This window comes from Vigna angularis, chromosome 1 (genome assembly GCF_016808095.1).
Source record: "Vigna angularis cultivar LongXiaoDou No.4 chromosome 1, ASM1680809v1, whole genome shotgun sequence".
Taxonomy (NCBI): Eukaryota; Viridiplantae; Streptophyta; class Magnoliopsida; order Fabales; family Fabaceae; genus Vigna; species Vigna angularis.
In genome coordinates, this window is record NC_068970.1 from 7381673 (window position 1) to 7393680 (window position 12008).

At 33.7% G+C, this 12008-nt stretch overlaps 1 protein-coding gene across 2 annotated transcripts; it reads left to right on the plus strand.

Annotated features, from left to right (window-relative positions):
• Positions 1-8036: 8036 nt before the first annotated feature.
• LOC108330407 (TORTIFOLIA1-like protein 3) lies at positions 8037-11539 on the plus strand. Of its 2 annotated transcripts, XM_017564896.2 has the most exons (5): positions 8118-9152; positions 9245-9353; positions 9810-10363; positions 10562-10956; positions 11085-11539. In XM_017564896.2, exons 1-4 carry the CDS (start codon positions 8370-8372, stop codon positions 10952-10954), a joined length of 1839 nt encoding a protein of 612 aa, XP_017420385.1. In that variant the 5' UTR covers positions 8118-8369; the 3' UTR covers positions 10955-10956; positions 11085-11539. The 2 variants fall into 2 exon arrangements, with proteins under 2 accessions (XP_017420389.1, XP_017420385.1); XM_017564900.2 differs by lacking the exon at positions 11085-11539 and having other exon boundaries at positions 8037-9152; positions 10509-10740.
• The last annotated feature ends 469 nt before the right edge of the window (positions 11540-12008 follow it).

Sequence of the window (12008 nt, forward strand, 5' to 3'; positions counted from 1 at the left end):
TTGACACGTTTAGAACAATATTTACTCTTAAAAGTTTTATTTCCGAAGGAAAGCACTAGTAAAACTTATGATTCAATAAAGTTGATTATGATATAGTGCCTCAAAATAATTACAAAATAACAAGTTTAACCCGTTTCAATAACTGTTACTATTAGCAATGTGATAAACTTATAACAAATTGTTCTTTTTGCTACCCTGATTGATTCTTAACCAAATGTTTTAAAATTTTAAGATTACCTTGATTGATTCATAATCAATTATATTCATTTAAATAAAATATGAAATTATTAAAAGTTTAAGTTCATTGATTTGTAATTAATTTGATTAAAAGTAAACAAGGTAATTTCTATTATAAATAATTCGTTTAATAAGGATGACTCACATTTTAATCAAGACTTTTATTGTAGTTTTTCAATTTTTATACCAATTTCTACCAAATAAAAAGGTTTTTCTCTTTCACTATTATTCAAATACAGTAAGAGTATGAAAAATACACACATATAAATAAAATTTAACTAATTTTGGAATGGCCAAAATGAAAATATAAATGAACGTGTGTAGTAAATATAAATTTGTATTGTGTTATGGGATATCAGAGTATTTCCATTAAAAGTAACATTATTTTAGTGGGAGATCTTAATAGTCATTTGAAGGGGTGTTAATAGTAATTCTGTGTAAGTCTTGAACTTTCATCACTATTGATTGGAGCCCAAAATAGTTTTAGCCCATTCGCCACCCAAAAAGCAAATAACAACCTGCTACAATTTAATTCAAACGAACTTGTAGACTTACTTTACAATAGTTCAATCTAGTAGAAGTGTCTTTAGTTAAATAGAGTTAAAGGGAATAATATATTTAAAATATCTATAGCAAAAATAACTAAACATAATTTCACATGAATAGTTATAATCACGTGTATTTTTAAAGAACACATTTAATTATGCGAATTTTCAATCAAACATGATAATGTTTTATTGAATAAGGTTGGTGGTTTACAGAAATTTAGTAATGATATTTAAGAGTGAAATTTTGTTTAAATTTGAGGTTATCGGTTATATATAATCATAAAGAGAAAGTTTATGATTTTAGGATTAATATGATGTCAATAACAACTTTACTTAAAAAGCTATTAGTTAAGTTAGAATTATGATTTTTTTTAGCTTTCCTCATCTTACCAAAAGAAAAAAAATGTTAATAAAAGAAATGACAGTAATAATAATAATTAGTTTTCAAAACATTTTTACTTTCTAAGCAAAAAAAAAATAATATTTATTAAATAAGGAGTGAAACCTACATCATTTAGTAAAGTTCTTGTCAATCTTAGTTTATAAGAGATTTTAATAAGAAATGTAAAAGCATTGATCGTTAACATCAATCTTTATAAAAACTTTCTTATTGTTTGCGTATTTTATTAATTTAATACACACTTTTATTATATTTTAAGATTTTAAGAGACTATGTAAGTTAGCAAAATATATATATATATATTTTGTTTGTTTGTTTTCTAGAAAAAGAATTAATGTAAAGAAAATTTTGGGTACTATTCAACCCATATATAGAGCAAAATATATAAATGAGAGGGTATAAATTTGGCTTAATATCTCTTTTAATCCCTTGAAAGAGGGGTTATGTTCAAAATGGTCCCATCTTTTTTAAAAAGTAACAAATGATCTAAACTTTAAAAAAAACAGGTCAAGTTAATCCTTTTTGCTAACGACGTTAAAAATTAAACGGTACAGTTGCCCCCTGGACAAAACTTAATGATGTTTCCAGTTTATCTTATTGCGTGACAGTTGCATGACAGTGATGTTAAAATTGTGATAAAAAAAAGGCACAGTTGTAGAAACCATGATTAACTGACGCTCAGTCTTTGCTGAATTTGAGCTTGGGTCTGCACTTGATCAACACGGTTGTTCAGAATGGAGGGAACGACAGCAGATTGAACTTCAGTCGGAACAGTAAAACCCTCCTCCTCTAGCCTCTCAATCAACACATGTGGGAGCCCAAGTTCTGAAAATGACTTTGCAGTAAAAGGGGCAAACTCCATTTGTTGTTTTTCTACAACCCTAAATGCTTTCTTCTTCTTTTCATTAGTGTTAAAGGGATTTTCTTTGCTCTTGAGATTCTCACTAGGTGAACCAAATGGCTTAAGCTAGATGAAATCAAAGCTGATATCTTTTAAACCAGAAAAAAAGAACAATCTCGTGTATGTCTTGTTTGTCCTCCAAATGAGACAAAACAAATATTAATGGCTGCTAAAACCCTTTAGAGGAAACCTTCAAATTTGATACGGATAAGAACGAGAAAACCTTCACCTTCAACGAGATAAACACTGACCCCAATTTCAACATAGCTTTCACCACAATGTTTAATCCCAAATCGCAATTTTCATTCTAACACTAACCCCTCTTTTTTTAACCTATCTCACAATACATTGCCACGTACTCAATTTATTTTCTCCCAATTTTAATTTTACACGTCAATAAACCTAACACTGCCACACAATCACATAAAATTGACACGTCATCAAGTTTTGTTCAGGGAGCAGCTGCACCATTTAATTTTTGACGCCGTAAGCAAAAATGATTAACTTCATCCGTTTCTTTAAAAGTTGGAATCATTTGTTACTTTTTAAAAAAGTTAGGACGATTTTGAACACAACCCCTCTTTCGAATGACCAAAAGAGGTATTAAGCCGTATAAATTTCTAATGAATCTTTTTTTCCTTCCTCTTAGTCTTAAAATACAAAGTACACATACTATGTTTACAAACTTATAGTTTCAAAATATATATCAGTAGCATTGGCTTACTCCAAGTTGTGCCTTTTGGTTTTCTCTGTTATAGATCTTGGCCGACTAGACACCTTTCTTCAATGTATGTTTCTGAATACTCTTTTATATAGATAGAGACCTTATGCAATTAATGAGAGAAAGACACTAATTTGAACATGCGAATGATGACTTTGGAAACCTATTTCGCAGCCATACCTAAACTTTTTAGTTGTGTCATACTAGAAATCTCTTGAGCATATACTCTTTCATTTTTGAAGATCACACTATTTCTATGTCTCCATATATTCCAAATTATAACTACCCACACATGCTTCCAAGCTCTATTGCCTTTGTTACTTACTTAAAATAGATTGAATTCTTGGTACTATACATTGAAAAGTAATACAATTATAAAAGTAATATGAAGGTTAAAATTGATTTTCTTCAGCATCCGATATGTATCTTTTTTTCCATTTTGTTAGTCTATTCCAAATCTTATTGAGAACACATTATTAGTATTTTTTTTTCTCACTGACAAAACCTAAACCTAAATAGGTGAAACATCTTAACATGTTTTTTTATGACAAAAATATGTTACATGGTGGGTTCACACATAAACAAAGTTTCGTTTGCAAATTGCACGATATTAACGTTATCTCCTTATGTCCTATCTTCACTCCTCAAACATATGTTTCCCAGATGTTTCTCTTATATGTATTATGATTGTTAATAATTATTTTAAAAATTGCGTTCAAAATAATTTGTAATTCTTTGACAATATTAAAGTATCATATTATTAAAAAAAAAACTCGTTTAAAGCTGGTGGGTGGAAGAAGCAGCATTGTGTAGAACAAAGTATAATAATTGGAAATAACCATGTTTTAACACTGCTCCATGCAATAAATAATTTAACATAAAGTTATGGGTTTTTGGATTCATTTTCAACATAAAGTTATGACTTTTTTACTTTTTTCTTCTTCTTATTATGCTTAAAAATATGTTCTTTCCACGTTCTTCTGTTTTAATTACGAGTATCTTAATGGTAACGTGGAATTAAGATTACCATTAAGATGTGAAGATTACCATTAAGATTTGAACCGGTTCGAAGGAGACAAATCCATGAGTGAACTGAAGAATGTCCATCTGAACCGGAGAATTGTGCAGATGTTGGCTCCCACTTCATGTTACATGTCCTTTAGCTTCTTTGAGAAACGTGCCTTGATGGGTTCAAATTTGGAACAGCCATGGATGATTTTTTATTTTTTTATGAGAACCATGACTTGAAAGGGGGGATGAAAATAGACAGATAGGGGTTTATCAGTTTTTTGTTTGTTTCTCCATTCTTTGTTGTTTTGCTTTAAATTCTGAGTCCTTTATTTCATTCCCATGTGAGTGGGACAATTTTGTTTTCCTTTCAGATCAATCATTCTGAAAAAAACTGCATGTTAGTATCATTTTAAAATATGTCTGCCCACTCATTTCTCTTCTTCGAACTGCCTTATTCAACATCCTAGATCACTAAGCAGAATCCTTATATACTATAATTTCATCTTTTTTTATAATATATATTTTTATTTTAGTTCCTTACAATATATAAAATTTTAAAATAACTTAATATTTTCCTTATTCACTGAGGCCACACTTCGATAAACTGATGGTTTGCATATACTAAAGGAAGAGAGTGTTATAAATTATCTTTAACTTTAATTTGTAACCTATATAAAATGTACGAAAACAATATGAATAAATGACACACGTATGACATAGCAATTTCTTAAGGCAACGAAATCCACGATATCAATAAATGAATCAGGCTCAAAAGTATCATATTAGCATTAACCTTTTTGTATTATTATATGTACTTTTTTTTACAACGAAAGAAGTATATTTAGTCAAAATCCACATACAAGTGATCCAAAGTGTATGTACTATATACAGAATTATTGTTAAGAGTGTCGAGATTTGGTATAAGAAATAATTAGCAAACCCTCGTTTTCCCGGTGGTTAAGGAACACAAAAGCTATGTATGTGTTATAGATAAATCATAGGCTCAATTATGCATATGAATAAGAAATAGTCATAGGTACAATTATAAAGGATAAAATAATTTCTCTGGTGTTTCTTAATTAATTATAAGTGAAAGAGGATCAAATTATATGTATCTGAACAGACAATAATGCAAAGATGACTTCTCACCAATTCAAGAGAGACCAGTCATTTTCCGTCAATGTTTTATGCATGATTTTGAATAGCATCACTTGTTAAGAAGATTGGTCACACAAAGGATCTTTGGCGCCGATACGTTTTTTTTGTTTGAAAGTTAGAGGTGCGTATCCATCATACGGTACAACACAGCTTTCAGGGAACAGAATAAAACTATCAAATGCTTTGAAAATCAGAAGCTTTGTTCTAATGATTATCAATCTGAGTTTTTACGCCACTAAATGTTGGAAGTCCCGGCGTGAAGGATGGATATTGAAAGTCTCACATCCACTATATAAGATAAAACTATAATATATAAGTGGGTTAATACTAAATATATTTCCATGTATCATATTATCACTGTGACTGATCATTGAACCGTACGTGTTTGATCAACGAACCTAAACTAAAACTAGGAGACTGATTTTTGAATACTTCACCAACTGGATTCCGGTCACTGAATTTTCTTACCTAGCGTGGCAAGGGGTTGATTGTGTAATGAAGTGCTTGGTGAGAAGTTGATGGTATTTCAAGTGGTTGGAAAAGGTGTTGATGCAAATGCTCAAGTTAGTAAGTATTTTAGTAGAGTCATAATAATAATAAGTGAAGTGCCTCTCATACACATGCATGTGAAGTAGGTCTCAGACTTCCATGTTTTGCTAATTATAGGCCTTTATAACTATAAGACAGCTAAAATCTTATTGTGGTCAATCATTCTGGAACCTCATTACATTGATTCACGCTACATTATTCCGTTCCCAATTCCAAAATTTGGCTTCACTGATTTTATGTATAAACCCTTTAAAAGTGTAGACTACTAAACAATGTGAAATTAGTAGTCTTTTATATATTTGACCTTCTTCAAGCTCTTGGAATACTGTGCACAAAAAGGCTAAGTTATTTATTACTCTTGTATGTAAAAAGAAGAAAGGTAGGTGTGGAGGTTGAGACCCACGCTGCCAGTAGGTTCGACATTGAATCATCTTTGCACCTTGATAATAACAATGTAATGCTTAATTCAGTACAAGCTATAGCATTATACAAGCTATAGATTAAATCGGATATGGTTATATCAGGAACTACTTATGACAAATAAAGAACATGGGTCCTACCTTCTGCAACTTCTCACACACCTTCAACCAAACAGGTAATGTGCATGACCGTCTTAACTAACTAAACCTCTTACTTTTAATTTTTATACATGTACATAGTAAGATACACCTTGCAAAGTTCATGCTCGATTAATGATACTTAAACTAATTAAGATGCTATAATCTTATCAGATTCTTATTACCAACTATAACTCATTGTCATATATATATATATATATATATATATATATATATATATATATATATATAAATAATATAGGAGTAAATTTTTTTGTTGTGTTGAATGATAATGGCCTGGTACCATGATTAGAATCTGACACACCTTAATAACAATGTTGGAGCTGAACGTCATGAGTGAACAGCCATGATTGATTATTCCCTTGAACACATAATTGATCTATTCATGTTTGTGGCTATACAAAAATCCTTATTACCACACTCTCTTTACGCCATTGACGTTTTCTGTGACTCCATTTGATTGTGTGTGTGGTGTTAGATCGCTATAATCATTGTGCCAACATTTTGTATGTACACGTGGAGGCCTTTAACAAGGGCCTTCTTCAATGGTTGAGTAAAATTCGGATGTCTTTAACACTACATTAGCTACCAGAGCACATTTTAATTATGACAACCCAAGCCACAAATCTATTTCTCAAAAATACTTATAATAAATGGAGTTTTTTTGTATTCGTCAAACCAGTATAACGATGTCCCTGAACATTTCAAAAATACCTCATGCTATTCAATTAAAACTATCGGAGTTTTTTAGATCCTAATTAAATATGACAATATTTAATTCAGATTTTCAAAGATGAAAAAAGCACCCATTTTAATTCAACGATATTAATTAAATATGATAATGTCATATTAATTAAGATTTTAAAACTTATACAAATTTTTGATGATTTTTTAATAGATTGGTGTAACTTTTTATTTATATGTATAAATATCATTTTCATAAAATAAATTCATTTAAACATGTATGACTTTTTTTTATTCATTTTCATTTTTTTTCCAATTTTAATAATGACAACAATATAATTTTCTATTCAATTTCCTAATATTTTTTCTATATGTAAATTATTTTTTGGGCTATTATTTCTTTCCATTAATTTCAAAGTTATTAATATATATTTATATCAACCAAATGAAAATATGTTTTTTCTTTGAATACCTAATATTATTATATGATTTATTGAGCTTTTAAACACTTTTTAACCGTAATGTTACCGTAATTAAATTTCGGCAAAATCGTTTGACAAATTGAAAATTTATATCATAAAAAGTTGATGAAAAACAATAGTAAAGAAGAAAATAAACGAATAAAAAAAATGCTAAGTTCTAAGGACAATAGTTAAGATATAATTAAAATAATATAAATTTATATAACGATTAATATATATATAATTTGATTATGGTTTATGATTATGAGCTCACAAGTTTAACTCTACTGGTCTTAATTGCCAGCATAGATATTTTTATATAATTATAGCAAAATTCTTTACATAGAAATATGACAAACAATTTAAGATTTAACTTATAAGGAAGTTAAAATTAATTAAAGCAAGAATTTTCAATGTTAGAGATTAGAGTTTGTAAAAAAAGCACTATTATTTAAGAAGGTCGATATACTTTCGATATCATTAACCAAACTTGCTGCAATTTAAAAGTCAAAGATGTAAACTTAAGAAGATGACTTAATTTGTTAAATGTTAAATGAAAGAAAATTAAATGAATTTAACCTTAAAAGTTGAGAAAAAGCACGTTCTGAGGGAAAACGTGAGATTATTCGTAGACTTTGGTGATACGATGATATAAAATAACGGAGACCCATTCCCACATGCAACCAAGGATTATAATACTAATTTTAATAATATAATGACTTAAGCAACAGATTAGGAATTACCAGTAATGTAATGTATTTGGAAATAAGAAGTCAGCACCATGGAAACAAACAAACCCGACCACCCTTTGAGTAGAGTGAAAAAAAGGAGAACATAATAAAAGGGGAAAAAAAGAAATTGGCAAACCAAACGCGGTCTCCATCAACAAAACGACACCGTAGTTCAGCAGCTGTTCTCGCTTAAGTAACCAGAAAACGACACGCGGTTTATGTCTTCACCTTCACCTACACTCTCCGCAACTGCACATCCATAAAACCGTTCCTGCCATGCCACTCCCTCGCAAAACCAAATAAACTCACCTGCGATGTTACCGGGAATTCCACCGGCTCCACCACCGGAAAATTAGCCGATCATTCGCTGGGATCCTCACTGTAATCACAATGTCGTCGTCACCGCAGAACGTAAAGCAGAGAGTCTTCGCATGCCTGACCAAACTCTCCGACCGCGACACGCAGTCTCTCGCCGCTGCAGAACTCGAGTCCATCGCTCGGTGTCTCGATGCGGTCACCGTGCCAGCGTTCCTATCGTGCATGTACTCCACTGACGCGTCCGACAAGCCACCGGTCCGCAAGCAATGTGTGCAGCTGTTAGGGTTCCTGGCGGAGACGCATGGCAACATGCTCGCACCGTACCTGTCTAAAATTATCGGCAGCGTTGTGCGGCGCCTCCGCGACGCGGACTCGTCGGTGCGATCCGCGTGCGTGAGTTCAGTTGCGGCATTGTCGCGGCACGTCAGCAGGCAGCCGTTGCATTCGTTCGTGAAGCCGTTGGCGGAGGCGCTGTTCACGGAGCAGGACCAGAACGCGCAGGTCGGAGCCGCGCTGTGTCTCGCCGCTGCGATCGATGGAGCTCCGGATCCGGACCCGGCCAGGCTGGCGAAGCTCTTGCCCCGATTTGAAAAGCTTCTGAAGCGCGACGGGTTCAAGGCGAAGCCCGGGCTGTTGACGCTAGTGGGAAGCGTCGTCGCTTCCGGCGGCGCGTCCGGTCACGCGCCCTTGAAGAGTTTGGTTCCGTGCTTGGTAGAAGCGTTGAGCAACGACGATTGGGCCACGCGGAAGGCTGCGGCGGAGACTCTCGTGGTGGTTGCCAACGTAGAGAGGAATTTCTTGTCGGAGTTCAAGGCCGAATGTGTGAGAGTTTTTGAAAATCGACGGTTTGATAAGGTTTGTGTAAACTGTAAAGGGATTTTATATTTCATTGATGTTCATTTATGGTAATTTGAAAGTGAATTGAGAGTGCGTGGTGTTTTGTTCAGGTAAAGTTAGTTCGGGACGTTATGAATCAGATGTTAGAAGCGTGGAAGCAGATTCCTGATGTTTCCGATGAAGTTACGCCACCTCCTAAACCGCAACCTTCTTCTAAAGGTAATTTGATTTTGAAGTTTTGGATTTTTAGTGTTAATTGGAGAATTCGTATAGGTGAGTGTCAGTAACGAAATAACTGATCATGTTATGTTCGCTTCGCTGTTGTGGATTTAAATAGAAAACATAATTAGATAAAAGTACGGGTAAGGGGAAAAGGTTATGATCAAAATACGGTTGTTCGATCTTTAGATAAACTCGAAAGTTTTGTCTGCTGTGATTTAGTTCGTATTGGGGAACTCGTTATAAAATAAGAAACCATGTCTCAGATATCGAAGCTAGGACCATTAGCTTCTATGTGAATGTGAGAAATCACAGTTGGGACTTGAACCAAACGTGGTATAATTAGGGTCTTCATTTGGCAACTTGCTCATTTGGTTGTACGATTAATTTGTTTTGTTGCATTGTCTTTAAGTGTTTTTCATACCTCTTTTGTTTCATGTCTCATTATTGATTCAGGGAATTCAAGTGATGGACGCTATCCTGCTGTCTCTCAAAATTCATGTAGTCCTGGTTTAGTGATGGCCAATCTGCGGAAGAAAAATACACCTTTTAGCAGATTCAGTCCAGCAGATAGCTCTTCTGCTAGCAGTGCCAAGACTAGGAGTGCTTCAAGTAGCAACAACAACAAGAGAATGAGTTCGATTGTTTCCAGAAAACTAAATCATAAGAATTGGGATACCCAAGTTGCTGTGGCTGATCAGGGAGGTCTTCAGGAGATGGATGGAATTGTTTTGGAAAGTAACAAAATGGACAAAAGCAGATTTTCAAAGCCAGAAATGAAAAGGGCACTGCTATATAGAGGTTCTGACGATAGAATACACAAGTATGGTGGGTCCAAAGCTGGATCTCGAGTGGTTCCATATCATGAAGAAAGTCAAGACTCATTTCCTGTCAGTGATGTCTCTAAAGATCTGCATAGGAATGACAAAGAGAGTGAAGATTTATCGCTGATCCGTGATCAGCTACATCAGATTGAGAAGCAGCAGTCAAGTTTACTCGATCTTCTGCAGGTTTGTTCCCAATGCTTAACATCAAGTTCCCTCAATAAATTCTTTTATCTGTGACGCTTAATTTTGCAAATTGCTAGAAGGAAGGCCGGTTATACTGTTATTGTGTTCAAACTTCATCCTTTTTTCTCCTTTTATGCACATGTAGCATTTGTGCCATTATGACAAACATCTCCAACATGCTCCTCCATATTGTCACAGAAATTTATGGGGAGCTCACAGAATGGAATGCGTTCTTTAGAGACTCGTGTGCATGGCCTTGAGTTGGCATTGGATGAGATCTCTTATGATTTGGCTATATCAAGTGGAAGGATGACTAAATCTGATGTCCATGGCAACACATGTTGCATGCTACCCGGAACAGAGTTTTTGAGCTCCAAATTTTGGAGGAAAACACATGGTCGGCATTCAATCCCACGGTTCTCTAGATCAGGTGGCACTTCATCACTTGCTGCCACCAACTACCAAGCCGACAAGAATGGTGAAACCAAGTTGACAAACCATAGATTTAGGCCTGATGGAGGATTCGTCACTAATCCACTGGCAGAGATTCATGCAGATTCGAGGAATTTTGCTACATCGGAGCTAGTTTAAAAGTAAGTTAGCTTTCTAGATGCCACTGTCAACATTCTGCGTGTGATGTTAGATTATTGAAATGCCAATCGATGGCACTCTTACTCGTTTATTCTTTTTTCCTATTACCCATATTTCTTATTACTTGCAGATGAATGCACAATCTAGAATGCAAGTTTGATCTTTTCATTCTCTCTCAACATGGAAGGACCCCCTTGATGGGAATTACAATTCAATCAGAATATCTAAATTTGTGCCACTCGAATTCCCTCTGGTCTTGTTCCAGGTGAAGAAAGGCGTGAGCGGGCTAGACCATATATTCTACGTCGCAGCGCAGAATTTCATTTGCATATTCGTGATAAATCTTTGGACAAGAACTGCAAATTGGAGTGAGTTCGCGACTAAATACCACACTATTTTAAATAAGGTTGATTTTGTATATAGAAGTGATAGGCTGCTCTTTTTTTTTCTTTTTCTTTTTTTTAATTTTATGATTAAGTATTGTGTTGCATAATGTCTTCGAGTTATGTTAAAGGTTCTCTACACTGGCATGCACTATCGGCATTTCATCATTGGATAACATTGTTTCTCTTCTTGTCTCTTATACTTCATGCTACTATTTGTTTAGCACCTTATTGGAAAGGATTCAACAATAAGATTCTCATGTGCAAAAATGGCCACCCCAGCGCTTTCTAGGTTGTCGCTTCGATATCCTATTACTTAAATGATCAGTGATCAGACACCGTTAGGTATTTTTTAAAAGGAAATATTAATGATGGACAAATGTTCCTAAATAATAGTTAAAAGTACTGTTAACATGCATAACCTAACGAGTTTGTAAAAAACAGATTTAAAATGAACTTAAATATGGAAACGATTTAAGTTACTGCAACTATTTCATATTTATGACATGTATAAATATAAAACATGTATAACCTAACGATCAATGCAGGTACTTCATGTTTATGACAAAATGTCTCTTAAATAGAATATAATTTCCTATGGCAACTATTTCATGGAGCCTTGGGCGAGGATATCACAACCAATCTCTATCCAATAATATGACTCTTACAAA